General features: G+C 55.0%; 1 protein-coding gene across 6 annotated transcripts in view; it reads right to left on the bottom strand.

Moving 5' to 3' along the window:
- The window catches only part of IQSEC3 (IQ motif and Sec7 domain ArfGEF 3), a 100,115-nt gene that overhangs the window by 53,348 nt on the left and 25,967 nt on the right, over positions 1-20,800 (bottom strand). For 5 of the 6 annotated variants that reach the window (XM_082422066.1, XM_082422065.1, XM_082422067.1 and 2 more), the window contains exon 2: positions 16,288-16,371. In XM_082422066.1, coding sequence (XP_082278192.1) covers positions 16,288-16,371 — 84 coding nt within the window. Of the gene's footprint in view, positions 1-16,287; positions 16,372-20,800 lie in introns of those variants that run through there. The other variant, XM_082422068.1, reaches the window with a different exon arrangement.

The raw sequence follows: 20,800 nt of genomic DNA, 5'->3' as shown, positions 1-20,800 counted from the left end.
ACTCCTTGCCACTGCATGATTCTTTGCTTCGTCATTTTTTCTGTGGCCATCAATCAAGCTGTATAGCTGGATGAGCTCTAAGTACGTGTTTTTTTCACTAGTATCACCAGGAAGTTCTTTTTAAGATCTAACTTCAGCTCCTCTTGTGATAGGACGTGGCCATTCTTCCCGCAGGGCCCATGGAAATAGCCCTTTCCCACTCCCAGCACAGCTTGCCTCCTGGGGACAGCATTCCGTCTCACCCATCTCTTCTCTGCAGTGTCCTTGGTACTGATGCCCAAGGCTTCTTAACCCTAAAAGGTTTTCAAGACTCTTTAGAGACCAAACACCTTTAAAAATAGCCCTTTGCTCTTTTTATGCTGCTGGAGGATGCCTGGCAAGAGGTTCTAAGGAGTTGATGCCCCTCAATAGCAGCGCTCAACCAATGATAGTGGAGGCTGGTAGACAAATACCCCAGCTTCCTTGTCTCGTGGGCAGGACAGCTCTGAGACACATTTCACACCACCTCCCAGAAGTGCCCCATGGGATTGAACCCCAGTTGCCCAAAGCAGTGACCTGATCATTAATGAACATGCATTGGCTTCCTTCTCTTTTGTGTCTCATCCCCCACTCTCCTGTTGACACTTCTTGGGGCCACCTGGTCCCAAAGACACTACTTATGTTAAAACAAAACACATTTTTAAAATAACCTTTTTCGTGGGCCACCCCTCTGGACATGGACGAAGGCTCCAAGGCCTTCTCACCTGAACTCATCCACAGGGTCTGGGAGATAGGAGGCCCCCACTGCCATCTCCAGCATGTGCACGTGCACGTGCATGCACACTCACACACACATACACACACTCACACACACACACAATGTTCTACCCAGCTCTGTGGCTTCGGGTAGCTCGTGTCCTCCTGAGTCAGTGTCTTCACCTGCCCCCTCACAGGAGCTTACTCATCTCCAGGGACCCTCCAGCTTGGACATTCTGGGAGCTTGGATTCCAGTGCCGAGGCCAGACCACCACAGCCCACCAGCCCCAAGGTTCCAGGCTCTCTGGCTGGTGGAACCAACTCTGCCTTTGCCCACCTATGTGCACAGGGACCTGAGAGACTGTGTCCCCCCAGGTATATGATGAAAAGTGTTGGAAAGGGGACCCCATCCTTGTCTTCCTTCCTTATCATACTCCACAGACTTGTGCGGTAGGAGGCGGTGATGGAAACCCAAGACTACTGTCATCAATATGGCAAGGTTTAGGCTTGTCAGTGGAGGCCAAAGAACATGGAAGGCAGACCTGGGTTAGAAACCTGGCTCTGCTACTTATGATGTGACCTTGGGCAAATTACATCATCTCCTTGTGGCTCTATTTCTTCATCTGCAAAACAGGCATCCTTGTAATGCCTTTACAAAGTTGCTGTGAGGAATAAATACAGCTGGCACAGCCCCCAGTACAGTGCCTGGCACACAGTAGTTGATGGCAATGGTGGTTGTAGTCTGAGCTGAAACCCTATAGCATGGAGTCCCACAAGGATGCCCAGAAAAACAGCATGGAGCGTTCCCAAGTGGAAGAGGTTCTCAGTATTTAGCCTTCCTGTCAACCTTCACAAGATTGGAATAATAGGGTTTTTCATCATTCCTCGTGGCCTTTCCCAGACCCCCGACTAACTCCCAGGGTCCTTAGGGAGAGGAGTGAAGTCGGACTGGCTCCCACCCCTGTTCTCCACCCACTGGAGAAAGAACACAGTGACGGGCCTTGGTCTTGGGAGTTACCAAGTCCTGGGATCCATGGCCTCTGAGGAATCTGTGTGTATTCACCCCCTGGTGGGACCCACCACAGTGTGGGGCATGCCCTAGGTGGACGTTTGTCCAGTGCTGGTTGTGTGGATTTGTGCTTTGGCCACAGGGAAAGAAGCTCAAGTCTTCAGCCTAGGCTGTCATAGCTGGAAGGACCATCTCTCTCAATCCACAGTCTCTTACGGAACTGGAAGTCCATTGTTCCAGCGCCCAGAGCATCACTCCTCCCAAGACACAGGTTGTGTCCCTTAAGTTTCCAGAATTTGCCAGGCTGACCTCACATCATAAAGCCGGCATCCCTAGTGGGTCCAATTTCAGGCAGCCTGGTGCGTAGACAGGAATCGTGTGAATGGGATTCACTCTATGACAAGTATAGCTTCTTTTAAGCCCCTTCCTTGAGCTTCTGGAGAGGAATCCTGGTGAACTTAGCTGTCCTGGGCTTCATATCCAGCTGCAGAAACAGATTCCTTGAATGGTAGTCCACTAGCCTGGGGAAACTTAAGGTCACTGCTGACATATGGGAGATGCTAGTCACAAGAGTCTTGCCTGGGTTGGGGCACCCATTTGAGAAGGGAAAAGTAGAATGTGGGTGGCATCAGAATGAGACGTTCTTAGAAGGCTTTGGTTGCACCCACATGACATTAGGCTGATACACGTACAGGGGCCTAGGCCATCCACGGAGGTTACGCCACGCATGAGAACGCAGGATGTGAGTATGGGAAATGAAAGTCTTTGAGAACTTGGGGGAACAAGCAGTTGCTCAGAGGAATACTACATGCACACAGGACCAGAACGATCGGTGTTAAACTCAGCGTCCTCAGGGGAGGGTCACTCATGTGAGACACTGGCTTGCGCTTAGTGGGGTTCCAGGTGCCCACTGAGCAAGCCTGGTCCTGGCACATATAGGACTCCCCTGAGGTTCCAGTGACCACCCAGCCTGTCTATCATCTCTGCTATCAGAGGTGACTTCCTGAAATGCGATGTTTTAACGCCAATCCTCTGCTCAAAACCCAGCAGTGACTTTCCAGTAATGCCGAATACAGCTCATTGTTCCACTCGTGTCCGTAGCCGTGTGGTACTCGAGAGCGTTCATGATCTCACCCCCGTCTCCTTTCCCAGCCTCACCTCCAGGAGTCACCTAGCCACTCTGTCCACGCTGAAACTCTCCCCAAATCTGCCACACACCCTCAGACCACCATGCCTCTCCCGTGACTTCCTCCTGCCTGAAATGCCTCATGCCCCTAACCCTTCCATCCATTCCTTTCTCTGCCTTGTCAACTCTTTCAGGACTCACTCATTGCCCCAGGAAGAGTCCCCCCTACAATATGCTCCAATAATTCTTGGCACTTGCCTCTATTTTAGCAAGGACCACTTTGTGCCCTAATTATTCATTGATATGTCTCTGTCTTCCACCAGACGGTGCTATGTACACCTTTTTGTCCCGGGTGCTTATCACAGTGGGCTGGCTTATAAGTCATGTTTAATAAATGTTAAATGGATGGAGGGATGGGTGGGTGGATGGGTGGATGGGTGGATGGATGGAGGGAGGGATGGATGGATGGATGGGTGGATGGATGAATAGATGGATGGATGGAGGGAGGGAGGGATGGATGGATGGATGGGTGGATGGATGAATGGATGGGTGGATGGATGAATAGATGGATGGATGGAGGGAGGGAGGGAGGGAGGGATGAATGGATGGATGGCGTTTGATCTTTTATACTTTCCCAAGGGCAGAGATACTGCAGTGAGCTTGGTGGTGTACCACCCAGACCCTCCTTCAAGGACTGCTTGCCCAGCTCTGGAGGTGCTGTTGAAGATCGCCTTCAGCTGTCAGCTGCCCCCCACCCCAGTTCCTTCAGGAACTGCAGTGAGCTACTGGGCCAAAGTCACATCCTCCCCAGGGCTATCTGCATCCAACAGCTGACAAAGAGGGGACATAAAGGCTCAGCCATATGACCCAACATGGGTTGGATAGGTCACTCTCCCTCCAGAGCTCCCGTGGGATTAGCCGAGGCTTCTGGTGGACCTCCAACACGGGTTGACCTCTCTCTCTGCCCCATGCCGTGTTCCTGCCCTCCCTTCCATGCGTGTTGACCCCAAGCATCCTCTAGTAAGCATCCGGCACCCTGAACTCAGAGTCTCCTTCCCAGAGGCACCAGTCAGTGATGGAGACCCAGGTTTTCTTTTTCCTTCCTTTTCCTTGTCAGCCAGGATTACCCTGGTCTCCCTGCCCCCAGACCTGTAAAGCCTTTCTGGGCTCCGGACGCCTTTGACAAAGGCTCTGGACTCTCTTCCCAGAAAATGCACGTGATTTCATACACGCCGAGCTTTACCTCCACTTTCAGAGGCTTTACAGCTTCTGCGGATCGGGCTGAAAACGCTCTTCTGGAGGGGTGATCATGGATGTTGTCCATATGCTGAGGACTGCACCAAGCGCTGCAGGCAGCTCTGATCATACAGAGGAAACATGAGGGTTCCGCACACCACAGGGCTTTCAGACACCGGTCACTGTTCCCCTCAATACCGACGGATCCTCGCTCACGGGTAAGAGAGCTTGAGTGGAGGGAGCCCCTGGTCCTATGACTCACTAGTCAGATGATTTCGAGCGAGCCATTTAACTTTTCTGCACCTCAGTTTTCTCATCTGCAAAATGGGGGTGTGAATATCTCCTTTCCAAGAGAGTGATGAAGATGAAGTGACCTCCTAGGCTGGTGTGCTGGCCACCGTGGAAAATATGTCCCTAAGAAGGATGAGGGAGAAGGGAGGGCAGCTGTGCAGCCCCTGCCAGGGAGCTGGTCCCGGCAGTGGTGTCCTTCCCGGGCTCCCAGGCAGACGCTGCCCACTGCCAGGAGCTGAGGGGACAGGAGCTACTGCAGAGCCTGTGAGGGCCAGGGAGCGGGGATGCTATGCCTGGGGAGGGGAAGACTTCAGGGGAGGGGGCACCCAGGTCCTGGCAAGAAGGCGGAGAAAGGGATGAGAAGGAGCCTGGAGGCCCAGCCCCTGCGGCTTGTTGGTGGGGGTGATGGGCGGGGAGGGGGGGCTGCTTTCCCCTCCCTGAAAAGGCCAGAGCAGCAATTACCGGAGACCCAGCCAGGAGTGTTTTGAAGGCTGGAGGACTCCTTGGGCTACAAGATTCCCCCAGAGGGCCTGACCAATTGCACTAGATTATCTCGGTCTCTGCCAGCCTTTCTTAAAGCTCTTCTGGGACAAAGAAACTAGACATTTTCCAGACAAAAGCTAACAAAGAGCCTCACATCTCAAGATTTTTCAGCCTTTACTAAAACACTCCTGTCTCTCCCGCTCCTGAATCGATGAAGTGATCTCAGGTGGTCAGAATAAAGGCCAAGCAGGGGGAGCCAAGTGTCCTTGGGTGTCCCAGATGGTACTGTGGAGAGGTTGCAGTGAACAGAGGGCCAGCGTAAGAAACAGATTCACTCAGTGCTGATTCCAAGCACAGGCTAGGAAGTGCCGGCCGCCCTGCACCTTCCTGTTCACACCACACCCAAGGGCACAACGAATCCTCCCCGCCTCCCTCACCTCCCTGACCCCGCGTCATCCAAGCTGGAAGCCAGAGTTCACAATAGAACGCCCTGGAGGAGGGCGGCTGTGTCTTCCCTGCTGTCTGCTTGCGGAGGCCGCCCTGCCTTCACTGGCTGTGACACATCCCAAGGGCCCCGAGAGAGTGAGTTACCGTCTCTCCCGTCGGCTCCTTGGAGACTCCGGGCTTTAGTTGCACAGCTGCCCCAGAAGGTGCTGGCTGGGTGGGTTTGTCTGGGGGCGTTTCTTGTTGAAGGCATCAGTCCTCCTCCGGGCCTGTGCCCTCCCCAGACCCAGGCCCACTCACGGTGGGGCCCCAGAGTCCAACATGAAAACGGCCCCTGCGTAGCCCACTCCTCGGCAGGACGCCAGCACCAGGGGGGCCTCACCTAGAAGCTTCCTCAGGACGCCTCCCTCACGGACTCACAAGCTGGGCCACACGGACTAACGCCATCTTATTGCCCCTGGAAGCCTAATATTTTTGAGCGTTTGATTTCCTCCCAGTAGACGTGGATCTGGAAGCAAAATCAGGCTCTAAGGACGCCCTCCCCGCTCGCTGCCTGACACATGGCACACAGCTCACAAGCGCACGCACCTCTGAGCCCCTGAATACACCTCGGGCTTTCTTACCTCCCGTGTCTGCCCACATTCCCATCTCACCCACCCTGAGGATGAAGCCGCGGAAGTATGGCCTGTAATCTGTCCCTGACACACCCCACGGTCACCTCACAGCTGCACTGAATAGTTACAGCCTAGTGAACTCCGGCTTTTAGTCCATGTTTTCCTTTTATTATGAACTATCTGATACGTGCAAATATGAATAACGTGTATGCGAGGTTCAGAGGAAAATCTTCGCTTGCACGCAGCTCAAGAAACAGCCCGGCCATACCCGTGGGTTCCTCCTTCTCTCCTCGGAGGAATGCCTGTCCTGGATTTGTGTTTATCGTCCCCAGCTTCTCCTTAGGGGCGAATCTCCTCCTGTCATGTTACATAAGCGGCATTGGCTGCTGGGCAGGGGCACTGCCAAGTGCGCCTCGTGCTGGGGGGTGCGGCTCGGGAGCTCTCACGGTCTAGCAGAGCCCAGGAAGGGGCAGGAGGCCCTCCCGGGGGACGGCCCCCAGCCCCCAGCTCCAGGCCGGACTGGAAAGATGGCAGGGCTCTGACGCAGCAGAGGGCTCTCGAGTGAGAAAATGGACTTGCTCCCTAAGGAGCCCTGCTTCTGGCCCCGTGTGGCCGGATGGGTAGCGATTTCCAAAGGCACCATGGGGACCGTCCGGAGCCATGCAGAAGTGCCTGGAAGTAGCCCATGGAAATGCCAGGTGAGGCTGGCAGAGGTGGGCTCGGGAGAAGCATCAGCCTGTGAGCCGCTGGCAGCCAGGCCAAGGGTGTGAGTGCCTTTGGGGTCCCTGAGAGGAGGGAGCACACGAGGCAGTGTCGGCCGACTCAGAGGTCAGCACAGCACAGGGTAGAAGCTACAAACGCAGCCCCGGCGCCAGGCGGCCGGGCTCTGCCACGCACCTGCGTGTGGCCTTGGGCGAGTCTCCTAACCTCCTTGGGCCTCACTTTCCTCTCTAGGAAAGGATCGCAGTAGCAATGTATGTGAGATGCTCTAAGCCCTATATAAGTAGCAACCATCGTTTTCCTTTTCAGGATTTCCAACATGTTATTTTGTCAAATAAGAAGATAAAAAGCAAAAGCGCCGGCTTCCGTGGTGGTGCAGTGGTTACGAATCCGCCTGCCAATGCAGGGGACACGGGTTCGAGCCCTGGCCTGGGAAGATCCCGCATGCCGCGGAGCAACCAACCCCGTGCGCCACAACTACTGAGCCTGCGCTCTAGAGCCTGCGAGCCACAACTACTGAGCCCACGTGCTGCAACTACTGAAGCCCGCACACCTAGAGCCCGTGCTCCACAAAAGAAGCCACCACAAGGCCTGCACGCCACAGTTAAGAGTAGCCCAGCTCGATGCAACTAGAGAAAGCCCGTGCACAGCAACGAAGACCCAATGCAGCCAAAAATAAATAAATAAAATAAATTTGTAATAATAATTTAATTTTTAATAATTAATTTATTTTAAAAAAAAAAGAACCAGACAGACGGCTGTGGTTAAAATCCCACCTCTTACTAGCTGTGTGGAGCTGGGCTAGTTCCTTAACTCCTCTGAGCTTGTTTAGTCCTGTGTAAGGTGGGGATACCTATGTTGCTGGGAGAGTTAATAAAACAACGACCATAAAGCCTCTGGCACCTATTTGATGCTCGGTAAATGCAGGTTTCCTCCCCTAATCTGGGCCTGTTGTGCTTCCCTGGCTTCTGGGCTGTTGTGCTCTCCCTGGAGAGCAAAGACCTCGTCTGGTCCTTCTTGGATCCCTCCGAGAGCCCTGCGATGGTGGCCCACACAAACCATGTGCGGAGAGCCCATCCCAGAGGCGGAGCATGAGACCACGTCTCTCCATTTCCCTCCTCCAGGTCCACCCAAACCAGCCCTACCTCACCCAGCAGAGATGTTTCCTACATTTCCTTGGTCCTGAGCCATTTTCAGGGAAGGCTATCCTCCCACCTCCTCCCATTCCACCCCACATCAGGGGAAAGGTCTCTGATGGCCTACAGGTGCCTGTGGCAGTCAGATGTGTGCTTGCCAAAAATCAGGAGTCTTGTGACACTAGAGATGGAAATGGCAGCATCACCAGCAGGGTAGGACATTGCTCTAGACATCTGTCAGGTTACTATGGAGCAAGGTTCCTTCCCTGTTTCTTTATGGTCACCTTCCTTATCTTCACCTTTCCTCCTGGAAGTCCTTCCTAATGTCTAGCTTCAATCTTTCTTGCTGCAGTAGAAACCACTCCAAGCTCACAGTATCAGAATGGCCAGGCAATTTCGCACATGCCTGTGGGTTTCACGGGTCATCTCCAAAAGTGTTTGGGAGGAAGGGCCAGCAATGCAGGACACAATGGCTTTGGGGAGAAGCTCCAGAGCTCCCAGCATGGGGAGCCACCCCCCTCCAGGCAGGGCAGGGGTCAGTGCCAGACCATAAACCTTTCCCTGCGGGGGCTAAACTGTCTCCTCCTCTTAAGAGGAAGCCAAACTGTCGGCTGGCTAGAAGATGCTCCTGATAAAATGTCTCTGCCCTTAATCGCATCCTCGCTGCACTGTGACAGCCCAGTGCTGGGTTAAATAATTTCCTCCCCTGCCCTGACATCTAGAAAATCTCCTCTCTGGGCCTGTTGGCCCTGCTTGATTGTCGTTCATCGGGGCTCTTGGCTTCTTTGATCTCTTCCCCAAATTGGTCCCTCAGTTCTTGAGTCACCCCCCCAACCCCGCCCTGCTTCCCTCTCTCGTTCTCTCTCCTTCTCTCTCCAGCCAACTCTGTGGGTCACGGGCTAGGTTTGAGTAGAAACATCTGAAAGCGGCCCCCTCCCCCATGCCCATTCCCTGCTGTCCAAAGGAGGGACTGGACCCTCTCCCTGAAGGGCACAGCTCAACGACCCTGAGCAAGATGCAGGGTAGTGGGTCCCCTCCTGCTTGCCATACTAGGGGCTCCTGCTGGGACCCCATCCCCTGAAGGAGTCGGCCCACTCTTTCTAAGTACTTCTCAGTCACACCTGAGTTTCTAGACCCCTTCTCCTGGGACTCCTGGATCTTAACTGATTTCTCCCTCTCTGCTCTTGAAAAATCCAGCTAGCATTTATTGAGTGCCTACTATATACCAGACACCTTTGCACACGTCATGTTGTTGAATCCTCCCAACCACCCTAAGAGCTAAGTGCTACTGTTGTCCCCATTGGACAGATAAGAACATCGCGGATTCGAAAGCTTCAGTAATTGCACCAAGGTCACAGAGTTTGTAAGTGGCCAAGCCAGGACGTGAACCTGGATTTGAGTTACTCTGTCTGTGCTCTCAGCTGCTCCACATCCTTGTGCTTCCTTGAAGTCTTCCTGAGCTCACCTTCCAGCCCAGGGCACTCCTATCCCACCTCCTCACCCTCCTCCTTTCCAACCTAGAAGGGAATCCACAAGAATCTGGTGCTCATCTCTCTGCCCTCAGAGAAGAGAGGGAATTCTTTGTATTCCCTTGTATTGTAGAGTTCGTCACTGGTCAGTAATTAAGAGTCTCCTGTTTACCAGAGTCGTTTCTTGTTATGAATTAGTAAATTCATACTAATATGATACATCAGTCTCTCATGAATTTGTTTCTGGTGAGTCAGTCCCCCTGGAATCCAAGAACCACAGGGACGCCTAATGGATTCTCCAAACCTGCAAGACTGCAGCCTAGACTTAGAACCCGGTGCCCACACCAGATCCCGCCAGCCTGCGGGGGGTGGCGGGCCCAGGCCTGACCCGTCAAACAGTAACAAGAAAGAGGCGCCCCGCCGCTCCTCTGTCTGTACGGGCTCTGTCTTCACCTCCAGAACCTGAGCAAGTTGCTGCCCTTCCCTGAGCATTTCCTCGGCTGAAAACTGGACACAGGGATTCTCGCCCTCGTGCCTTTGAAGGTTTGTGGGGAGGACCGGTGGCGTGGAGGGTGGGAAGGAGCCTGTCACCTGGCAGACGCTGCACACAGTTAGCTGAGGCCGAGGCTGGCTTGCCACCGAACGCTCCCTCCTTCCCGGGGGCCCAGCCCAGCTCCCAGGCCGCACCCTGGGGAGGCGACGGGGGACGGAAACGAGACAGGTGGTCATGCGAGGGCTGTGGGGTCATGCTTGTGAGGTGAGGCTGGTCTCCTTTAAAACCGCCTTTTGTGTTTTCACAGTAAGTGAAATGGAGAAAGAAACCCCGTGGCCAGCCCTCCTCCCAGAGCTCCTCTGACTGAGGTTCCAGGGCTTCCTCCCCACGAGCCTCCGCCCAGGCGCTCCTGTTCAGGTCACACCACTTTGCTTTATCCTGCTTTGCAAACGCTCCTGGTCCCTTGGCCGGATGTGAATGCCTCCTCCGGCCAAGGCAGCTCCTTGCCTTCCTATAGAATCACTCTGGGGGGCCTCGGGGATTAGACCGGTCAGCCCCTGTGTGATAGCTGAGGACACTGAGGCCTGGAGCAGTGGGGGGGGGGGGGGACACCAGCGCTGTCGGGTGGCCTGAGCCCACCCTGTTCTGCATGACACCAGCATCAGCAGCGGGAGACCTGGGGTGAGGCACTTCCTCTCCTGGGTCTCCTGTCTGGGCAGTAAAGGGCCAAGGCTTCCTGGTTCTCTGCTGCCTTGACGGCCTGTGGTTCCAAGTCCACGGACCCCTTCTCTGTGCTCCGCCACACTTCTCCCGGCTCCAGACAGAAAAACACGTCTTCCTTCGCCAACGGCTGTCTTTCCTGTTTTGTTTTGTTTTTTAATCGTCACAAAAGTAATCTCTAAAAATCTCCTTTCTTAAACCATTCCAATGCCTTTCAAAGGCAGTAAATTCTTGAAGAATGCCTGATCTCATGCAATCCCTCCTGCTATAGACTAAGATTATTTCCTCATTTGGGGTCTGAGGAAACGCATTTAAAACTCTTTCTGTTTCCATCCATCAGAAACGCTTATTGGAATTATGTCATTTTCATAGTTGTGTTATCGGTTACAAGATAAATGAACAGGTAAAGATGACCTTTCAGAGGAGAAAACAAGACAGCTCAGGAAACAGTGAGGTTAGAAGAATCTCTAGGCCTGCAAAGAGAGGCCACACTTTCTGGGACTGAAAAAAGAATATCCAAAAGATTTAGACAAGAAGTTTTCAGCAAATGGAACAAGAATTTGTTTCCCCCCCGAAACTGGACAAAACTCTGCATTAATAAATGCCCATCCTTGTAGTAGCTTTCATTTTGTTATCCTGGAAGTATTATCTTAGTTATGTTTATTTCTCTCTCTCTCTTTTTTTTTTTTTTGGCCATGCCACGCGGCTTGTGGGATCTCAGTTCCCCGACCAGGGACTGCACCCGGGCCACGGCAGTGAGAGCCCAGAATCCTAACCACTAAACCACCAGGGAGCTCCCATGTTTATTTCTTTAAATAATAAAGCCTAGAGCTTTTCTCCTCTAAGAATACTCTCTTGGTCATTTCTCTGTTCAGTCTGGTTGTGCTGATGTGTTTACCTAAGGCTGCCTGAGTCTCCCGCTGGGAGCGGGGTGGCAGGGACAGGCCCCGACTTCTCGGTCCCTGGACCAAGAGCCAGGTTCTCCGGGAGGGGCTGTGCAGGGTGGTGGCCACACTTCACTTCCTGCGCCAGCGAACCCCTCCCTTCTTTTGTCTACAGTGATAGAAGCCGTAACAGACGTGGTTCAAGTCCCAGCTGTGCCATTTTCCAGGTTTACGGCCCGTGGACGTCATTCATCACCTCTGAGCCTCAGCTTCCTTGTGTGTAACATGGAATAACAACAGTTCATGAGTTTTCAGTGAGAATTAAATAATACCCGTATCTATTGCACACAGCAAGGGCTCAGCACATGACAGCTAGTATTCTCCTTCCCTTTCGTGCGTGCAGGGACACATAATAGAAACACCGAGGGAGGAGGGATTCTCTAACCTGCTCCAAACACGCTGCTGACGGTAAGCGGGCTGTCTGCAGGCGGGCCCAGCCTGGCCTGGCTCACATGGCGGCCCAGGCACCGCCCCTTGGGCAGGTGCGTTTCCTGAGTACCTCTGGTGACCACCTAGGTCCTGGGAGAGACCATCTCAGAGGATGGCCAGGCCTGGGAGGAAAGCACACAGGAGATTGTTCCAGACATGAGTCCCACGTCCCACAGAGCAGAACGGCAGACAGCAGCTCAGGACAGAGCTTTCCTGCTGCCCGTTGAGTTAGGGGGACGTCCCCACCCAGACAGCATCTGTTTTGTCTTTTGTGTCTCCAAGGTCTGGTAGGGAAGACACAGGTGGGGCAAAGAGCACAGAGGGGTAAAGTGACAGGGGACGGACTTCCCTAGCTCCAGGACCAAATTCCTCTGCCACCTCCGTTGAGGTCACCCTCTGGTATGGAGCCAGCCGAGCTGGCCTCTGCTGTGACGACATGGAGACCCTCAGAGGACAGGGAGCACATCTGCTCACAAAGCCCAAGGAAGGAAGAGCAGCCTCTCCCCACGCCCGCTGCTCTGCACTGAAGGCAGGTTGCCGCGCCCACCGTGGACGGTGGTCCTCAACCCCCAGGGCTCCCTCCTGGGCTCCGCTCCAGGGCAGCGCACCCTGGGGGTCTTCACAGCCCTGGCTCAGGGTGCAGGACCCCAAGCCCTGCAAAGACCTCTGGAAACGAATCTCCGGTCTCCTCGGAGACCGGACAGCTCCCCCCTGGCCTCTCTGCTGCCCGTGGCCCTCCTGGCGTGAAGATGCAAGGACCCCAGAGATTGGGGGCCGGGCAGGCCGGGTGGGCCTGCTTCCACCCCTGCCCTGCCTCCACCCAGGGCCACGAGGGAAGTTGAGGCCTTTCTGTGCTTCTCTGGGGAAGAGCATGCAGTTCTGCAGCCCCAGAATGACCCCCCCCACTTCCACGGGGGGTGGGGCAGGGTTCCCAGCAGCCTTGGAGCCTGCATGCGACTAATGCAGCCGGCGCGGGACTCAGTGGCCCCGGAGCCCAGCTGTTTGAAGCCTAAACTCTATCGATTTGAGAATTTAATTGCTCTGTGATCCCTGAGTAAACTCTGGCTGGTCCATTGATCAGGCCTCCGGCCCGCTGGGGAGAAACAAGATGGGGTGGATACTGACGCAGGGCTCTCCCTGCAACACTGCTCCTGGCTGGGTGTCCCCTCCTCAGGGGTCCCAAGCAGGGCCCCCCGCCTGGCTGGTTGGCAGGTGATGGGGGCAGGGGCACCAGGAGGGAGTGGTCAGGGCGGCAGGCTCTCCTTGGCTGCGGTGCCCTGCATGGGAAGGGCAGGCTACAAAATCGTTTTTTCTTTCCTGAGGGGAAAATGTAAAACCCAGCCTAGAAAAATAAACCCTGGCAGGTTGCACACTAATATATTAACAGCGGTTCATTCTATATGACTGCCTTCCATTTTTATTTTCTTCTTTATACTTCTGCATTTTCCACATTTCCAACAACTAGCAAGTATAACTTATAATCAGAGCAAATAGATGTTATTTAGGATCAGATGGAACGGCTGGAAGGATTCCTCCTGTGCTCCTAAAGAAAATCCTAGCGGCAGCTCCGTGGAAAGCGGCTGCCTGTCGGAGTTCGGCCTGGGCTGACCTTCCGGCTCCAAAACTAGTTGGCAGGGGTCCCTCTGTCAAGACCCCAAACTTCTCTCCACCCCCCAGTCCTTATCTGCAAATGGCCATAGCGCTGTCACACGGAATGAAGCGAGATCAAGTGCTGAGGGCTTAGCGCCACGCCCCTGGCATGTTCCGTAATATCAGTGCCTCTTCCATCCTAGCGGAAGGACCCAACACGCAGCGTGCCCCCCAGAGCCTCCCCCTCCCCAGGGCTGGGGGTGGCTCTGTTTCCTGCCCAGTGGCCCCCCTCCTGACCCCTCCTCCCCCGCCACCTCCTGTCATTACAGAAGCCAGTCTCCCTCCTCTCGGGCCCCGCTGCCACCCACGGAGACAAATGGGCCACTATTTCTCTAGATGCAGGACGCAGCGGCCAGCTCCAGGGTCACTGTTCCCGACGTCACTGAGAGCCCCGGAGGGAGGAGAGCCCGTGGATGGAAAGCAGGGCTGTGATTACTGGCCTATTCAGTCGCCCGGAATAAAGCCCTGTCATTAGTGGCAGCAGGGGCGGGGCGGGGGGAGGTGGGAGGCATGCACTCCACTCGCGGTCCCTGGAGGCTGCTCCCACCCGAGGGCCTGTCACCTGGGAAGCATGGGTTGTGTGCTCGGGGCGATGCACGGGTGGTCCAGGCTCAGAGACCTTGCCAACCCCATAACCACGCCACTGCACCCCGTCCCTCGGCCCACTGTGCCCGTCCCTCGGCCTCCCAGTCTTCCCTCTTCTGGGAGCATCGCTCCCCCCAGGCGCCGTGTCCCAAGACAGTTTCTCCTGACCCCATCCCCCAGGGCTGCCCTTTGGGTAGCTGGGGAAGGCCGTCCTAGCCCCTCCCACACACACACCCCCAGGACTGGGGCTTTGCGAGGGGCAAGGGTCTCTCCTGGACCCCCAGGTCTCCCCTGGGCCGAGGGTTTCCCTCAGGCTGCAGCAGCTCGTCTTTGTGCGTCTGATCAGAGGCGCTAGGGGTGATGGGCCGCCACCCGCCGGGGATGAGGCCAGCGGCTCAGGAAGGGGACTCTTGCTCAGCCCCACAGCTTGGGTGGGGACAGGGAGGGCATGGCACCTCAGGCTCTGCTGACCTGGGTCACTGTCGGCCAGCTGCAGACGAGGGAGGTGGCCAGCCCTGCACTCACACACCAAAGACCCTGACCCTGAGCTCTGACTGATGGCGTGGAGTCCTTACTGGGCCCCCTGTAGAGACCACCTGGCTTATCCCTGGAAACCCCAGAGGAGGCCATCTCGGCCGGAGCCCTGCTGAGCCGGTGGGAACCCAGGCTGAGCAGCGGGAGGAGGCTGGCTTGTCTCAGAGCCCAGCCCAGGGTCTCCGCAGCGTGGCCCTGAGGGCCTGGTGACCCAGCACCGTGTGCTCTCACAGCACACAAGGCCTCTGACCTCGGCACCTCCTTACAGTAACTCGGGGCGGGGTGGGGGGAGGGATTGGGTATGCTCTCTGTGGGCAGGACAGCTGGTCACAGGGAAGGGAGGGGCTTGAAGGTCACGGATAAGGTTGGGAACAGGGATGTGGGGCAGAACATCCCTCCCACCATTCCCTCCCCAGGGTCCTGCCTCTCCCAACCCGCTCGGACTCCCTTTGAGGGAAAACAAGCAGTAACACCTTTCTGGGGAGGTTTTCCATCCCCAAGCCCACCAGCTACCATCTCTGATGACTGCCCAGTTACTTCCCAAGGAATGAAGGGATCATGGAATCACTGAGGCTTAAACCTGGAGGTGGCCCTTAGTGCAGCAGGTCTGGGCCAGGGTGCTCGTGGCTAGAACCTTCTGCTGCCCTCCCGTGAGACGGGTCCTAAAGCCCGTCCAGGCTCTGAGCAGCCCAGAAGCCTCGGTGAGATGGGAAGTCATGCTGCTCCCTACATAGACCAGCCCCTTCAACATACAGATGGGGAAAGTGGGGTCCAGGGGAACCCAGGAACTTGCCCAAGTTCATTCCAACAAGAGGAGACTGCAGAGGGGGTGCGTTTCAGGCTGGAATCCGAGTATCCTGACCCCCAGGGAAGTAAAGAACAAGCAAAGAAAAGAGAAATGCACTGAACTGAGATGGAAAACTTGGGGGAAAGAGGAGAGGACAAAGTGTGGCCAGTACAGAGGGGGCAGCTCCAGGTCGAGACGGGGGGAGAGGACGCTGATGCGGGGGAGGAGGAGAGGTGGAGGGTCAGAGGGGGTGGATGATGGAGGGGAGGGGAAGAACGAAAGCAATGGAGAGAGCCTGCGGGGAAAAGAGAGGGTGGGCGAATGACGCAGAACAGGGCAGGGAGGAGAGCCTGGGACAGGACTCCAGACCTGACTTCTCAGTGGGCCCCCTCCCTTCCCAGGTGGTCGGCAAACCCAGCGGAGCATGACAAACCTTCAAATCAAAGTTACCTTGGCTCCTTTGTGGAAGGAGAAAGGTTAGAGAGAAAAATGCAAATCTTGGATATGAGAGGCAGGATGGGTACTATTATTGGTGGGGCACCTTCGGGTGCCAGACAACCCACCACGTGAGACGTATAGATATAATCAAGCTAATTTCCCCTGACGTTTAAAAAGGTGAATTTTTTACAGGCTGCTTAGTGGGAAGGAGCATAGGTTTGGGATTTGCACAGCAGGGTATCATGACCTAAAAATTGGGAATTGCTCGTCTAGGGTCCAGAGGAAGGACGGAGAGATGGAAATATGAGGGAGGAGGTAAAAACAAACAAAAAAACCACGCGACTCGGGAGGAAGAGGCCGAGTAGGGCCCTGGTGTGCGCTCTGCTTGGAGGGGGAAGGACAGTGAGGGTGGGGAAGGGAGGACCGTCCGGCAATTATTCCCACCTTTGGGAGGCCAGGTCGGAGCAGGCGGGCTTCTGCTCGGCGTCGGCGGCTGGGCAGCAGAACTGGTGCAGCACGGTCTCATTCCTGAGGGCAGAGCAGAGGAAGAAGGTCAGTGCCCTCTGACCCCAAGGCGCTCCTGCCCCAACACCTTGCCCCTGGGTAACACCAAGGTCCCAAACGCTACCCAGGGGAGGACATGCGGCACTGAGTCAGTGAAACACTGCCTCCTGTTTGCAGCCCCCTGACCTCCTCTGCTTCTGCGCCCCGATCCCCGCAGTAGGCTCCTCCATGTGACGTAACATTTACTTGGCTGTATCTTTTGTCATTATCACGGTTAGCCCTCTATAACCCTTTCCCCCACTAAGGTCCGACCAGCGAGGCAGAACTAGGTCTATTCATCCAAGATGCACAGAATTGCATGCAGTGAACATTTTTAAGCTAATCATATGCAAAGATGCAAAGCACTCATAGAGGCTTTAGAGCTGCCGGCTTGATGAGAGATTTGTCTGATGTGGGTGAAAAAGCCGACTGGAAGGTGGAGATCCGGGTTCTGGGGCCACCGCTACAGGTGGCTCGGGTTGCGATACCTGGTTCACCTTTCCTGGGTTTCAGCTTATTTACTAATGAACCACAGGAGTGGTTCCCAGCCCCAGCTGCTTACTAATCTCTCCAGGAGACTTTTTAAACTACGGATTCACTTGGGCTGGCCTGGGTCAGGGGCAGCAGGACATTTTATAAGCTCCCAGGTGATTTTCTAAGGGCAGCCAGAATTGAGAGCCATTCGACTACACAAATTCCAAGGTCCTTCCGTTGTTACGAGGCTGGGATTCTAATACCTGTCTTGAGCCACCTTGAGACTTAACACTGAAATTATTTTTGTTGTTGTTGTTGTTTTGTTTTTGTTTTTTTGGCTGTGCTGTGCGACTTGTGGAATCTTAGTTCCCCAACCAGGGATTGAACCCGGGCCCTGGCAGTGAGAGCATCGAGTCCTAACCACTGGACCGCCAGGGAACTCCCCTGAAATTACTTTTGGATAAAGTTATGCTGACCTCCTGCCTTCTCCCCTTTGGCAAGCAGTCACCATCATGGAGTCAGAGAAAGTCAGACCCGAAAGGGCTCTGTTCTGATCAACCTCCCAGGGCTGGGAGCCGCTCCCCTGAGCAGCATTGAGGCACTCTCCACGTGGTCCTCCCAGGTCCCCAGTTGCGGCTGCGTTGGCACGTGCAATGGGAGACATAAGCCTGGATGTCTCCAAATCCTTCCGCACCTCAGGCTCGGGCTGGCAGTGTATTGGGGATTGCAGTCTCTTTTGGGGTTCCTACTGATGGGGTCCCTCAGGACAGTCCAGCTGGGAGGAGGAGTTTGCCTTCAGCCCCTCCCCCGTTTCCTCTCTATCCACCTCCTGCCCATGGGCCTTCTCAGCCTGGGCCAGGGGCTTCCCAATAGACACCCCCCTCGGTGCCTCCTTCTGGGATTAATTTCATGCTACCCACCTCCGACCACCCTGGCCCCCTGCCCTGCCCAAGGTCACCGTCCAAGTGCCTGATCTGGGCAGGTCTTAGCTTAAGTCAGCCCAAGACTTCCCTTCCCTCCACCTCAGAGGAGAACCCACACAGAGGAACCCCAAGAATTCATTCCCGTTAGAGATAAAATTGGAAGAAAAAAGTGGAGAAGTGATGGGAAGGCACGTCACCTCCGTGGTATCCTTCCCCCAAACCTATAACCCAGTCCAAACGTGGGAGAGCGTCAGACAAACCCAAATCGAGGACATTCTACAAAATATCTGACCAGTCCTCCTCAAAACTGTCAACGTCTTGAAATCCACAAAGAGACAGAAACCGTCACAGACCAGAGAAAACTAAGACGTGATAACTAACTGCCATGTGGTGCCCTTGGTGGGATCCTGGGACAGAAAGAGGATATTAGTGGAAAAGCTAGTAAAGTACAAATAAGGGCTAGAGATAGATAGATAGATAGAGATAGATGGATGGATGGATGGATAGATAGATATAGATGGATGGATGGATAGATAGACGGATAAACAGACAGATGATAGATGACAAAATCGGGGCAGCAAAATACTAATAATCGTATTTCAGCACTTTATAGTGTTTACTATGTGGCATGTACTGTTCTAAGCACTTTCCATGTGTTAATTTGTTAAAACTCACAAAACAGCATCCAACAAAACTTCCTCCTCGGTCTCCAAATGAGGAAGCGGAGGCCCGGGGAGTCTGTGAACCACAGATGAACTCTCACGCGTTCAACACATGCCTCGTTTCTCATGACAACTCGTTATGGTCTGTGTTATCATCGTCTTTTATACAAATGAGAAAACCAACGCTCAGAGGATGTAAGTGACTTGCCCAAGGTCACACAGCTAGTTAGCAGGAGAGCCTAAAGCCCAGGCAGGCAGGTCTCAAGGACTGTGCCCATTACTCTACTTTGTAAGGTTCATGGCCAGTGGACACTCACGCCCAGGCCCCACGCCCTGGACGGGAGTCTCCGCTGCTTAGCCCGGTGCCGGGTACACACTGCTGGTGCTCAGTGCGCGAGCGTGCAAAAGAGCATCCCACGCCTCAGGGAGTCCACCCGCAGAGAGGGCATACACGTCAACCAACGATGGAGTTCCTGCTTGGTTGAAGCCGGAACTTTTTCCAGCCGTAATGAGAACATGGGCAGGGGAATCGTCGCCCGGTTTGTCCGTCGCTGCCCAAGTCCGAGGCTTGTCCTGCCACCGCGCTTGAGCTGATCCCTGAATCCCTAGCCTGCAGGTCACAGCCCCTCCTCTCTGCCTCCCTCTCTTCCCGCCTTCCCTGGGGGCACTGCCCCCATACCAGAGGCACCAGACCACCAGGCACCAGAGGCTGAGAAGAGAAGTGGGGGACAGAAGGGACGAGACAGCGTCCCCGGGGCGGCCCCACCCATCACAGCCTGTCCAGATGTGAGGCAGGGGGCCTGTCCACAGAACCCAGGACAGCTGGCCTGAGGCCTTGCCCGCAGCCCACCCCCGATTAGGTGCTGGGATCTGTGCTGGGTTCATCAGCTCTCCACAAGCGGATCACAGCCCCTGTGTAGGTTCGTCAGGTCCTTTATCTCCCGAAGCCTCAGTTTTCTCACCAGTAAAACTAGGATAATAGTAAATCCTTCACTTGGCAGGGCTTTTAGGGGAGCAGATACAACAGTGGATGTACAAGCACATCATAAAGGTAAGGGTCATACGAGCGAATGTTTTATTCATTCACTTTTCTGACCCAGCCTTTAATTTCATCAGCTCAAATGACAGAAAGGAAGGAAGAGTTTTTCTTCCACGAAAGGCGCTCTCTGCATGCCTGAAGTCAGCCAGTGCTGCATTTTGTGAGCACCAGGAGGCAGAAAACGTCCCCTCCACGTAGCGAGAACCTGCTGCTCTCAGACCCGCTTCTCAGACCTCTGCCCTTGGCACCTAATTCATCAGACCAGGGCAGATGGCAACCTGCAACATCCCTGCATCCCCATTTCATTGTGGTGGAAACAGGCTCAGCAGATGGAGCAAATCCCGAAGATGCTGGGCATTTAGGTGGAGGACCTAGGAGGCAGGCCTGTGTCCCCTTGCTGCTGGGGAAGTAAAGAGAGGAGGAAAGCCTGTGCTCACAGGCCTGAGTGCAGCCGCTGCGCTTTGGGGTGAGGGGGACCCTTCAAGGTGCACCAGGAACGTGAGCCAGACCTTGGAATCCTGCAGCCCCCAACCCGGCCCAGAGCAGGAGCCCGGGAGGGCTTTCCCGGAGCTGCCACGCTGCATCATTCACCTCGCGGTCTGTGCAGTTCACAGCCCAAGGCGGTGGCCCTCGGAGATCTGGAACAGAGAGGCCCCAGTAAGCTGGCAATGGAAGGGGGCCCCTCTGAAAAAAAGAACACAACCCATTCTCGGTCCTGGGCCCTTGGAATTCCAAAGGAGGAGGCGTATGGTATCCAGGCTGAAAGCTTATTTCTCGGGTTCGTAATCCCAGGGCCCCTGACTTTAGGCAGAACTCAGTCCTCCCTGGCTTTAGTGATCCCAGGTGCCCCAAGTTGATGAGTGCTGATGGGGTGGCTGGATTGTGGGTGGATGTGGTGAGCCTAGAGCGGGGCAGTCCGGACCCAGAATGAGGGTTTCAGTGTGTGGCTTATCCCTGGTCTTGCTGCCAGGCTGGGCTGGGAAGGAGCATGGAGTTCTCAGGGGATGAGAGGAGCGGGCCATCGGGGCATTTCAGGGCATCACCCAAGCAAGATGGGGGTTAAGGGCCTTCCAAGGAGTCAGCGTGGGCCTGAAGGAAGAGGAGAAGCTGGGGTTCATCTGGAAGAGGACCCCGTTTCTTACTCTGAAAGAGCCAGGAAGCGGAGAAGAGAGTGGTGGTGCTGCCTGGGGAGGGGCAGAGACCTCAGAGGCCAGCTGGCTGGAGGGAGAAGAAGCGCCAAGAGCTGCCAGGAGCTAATGAGGTTGTAGCCAGGCCAGGCTCCGAGCCACGGGAGGCTGTGCACCTACAGTTTCCCA

Source organism: Balaenoptera physalus (assembly GCF_965194825.1).
Source record: "Balaenoptera physalus genome assembly, chromosome: 13".
In the NCBI taxonomy this organism is placed as follows: domain Eukaryota; kingdom Metazoa; phylum Chordata; class Mammalia; order Artiodactyla; family Balaenopteridae; genus Balaenoptera; species Balaenoptera physalus.
Note: the sequence above shows the minus strand (reverse complement) of the source record. Positions and strands in the feature narration are given on the sequence as shown.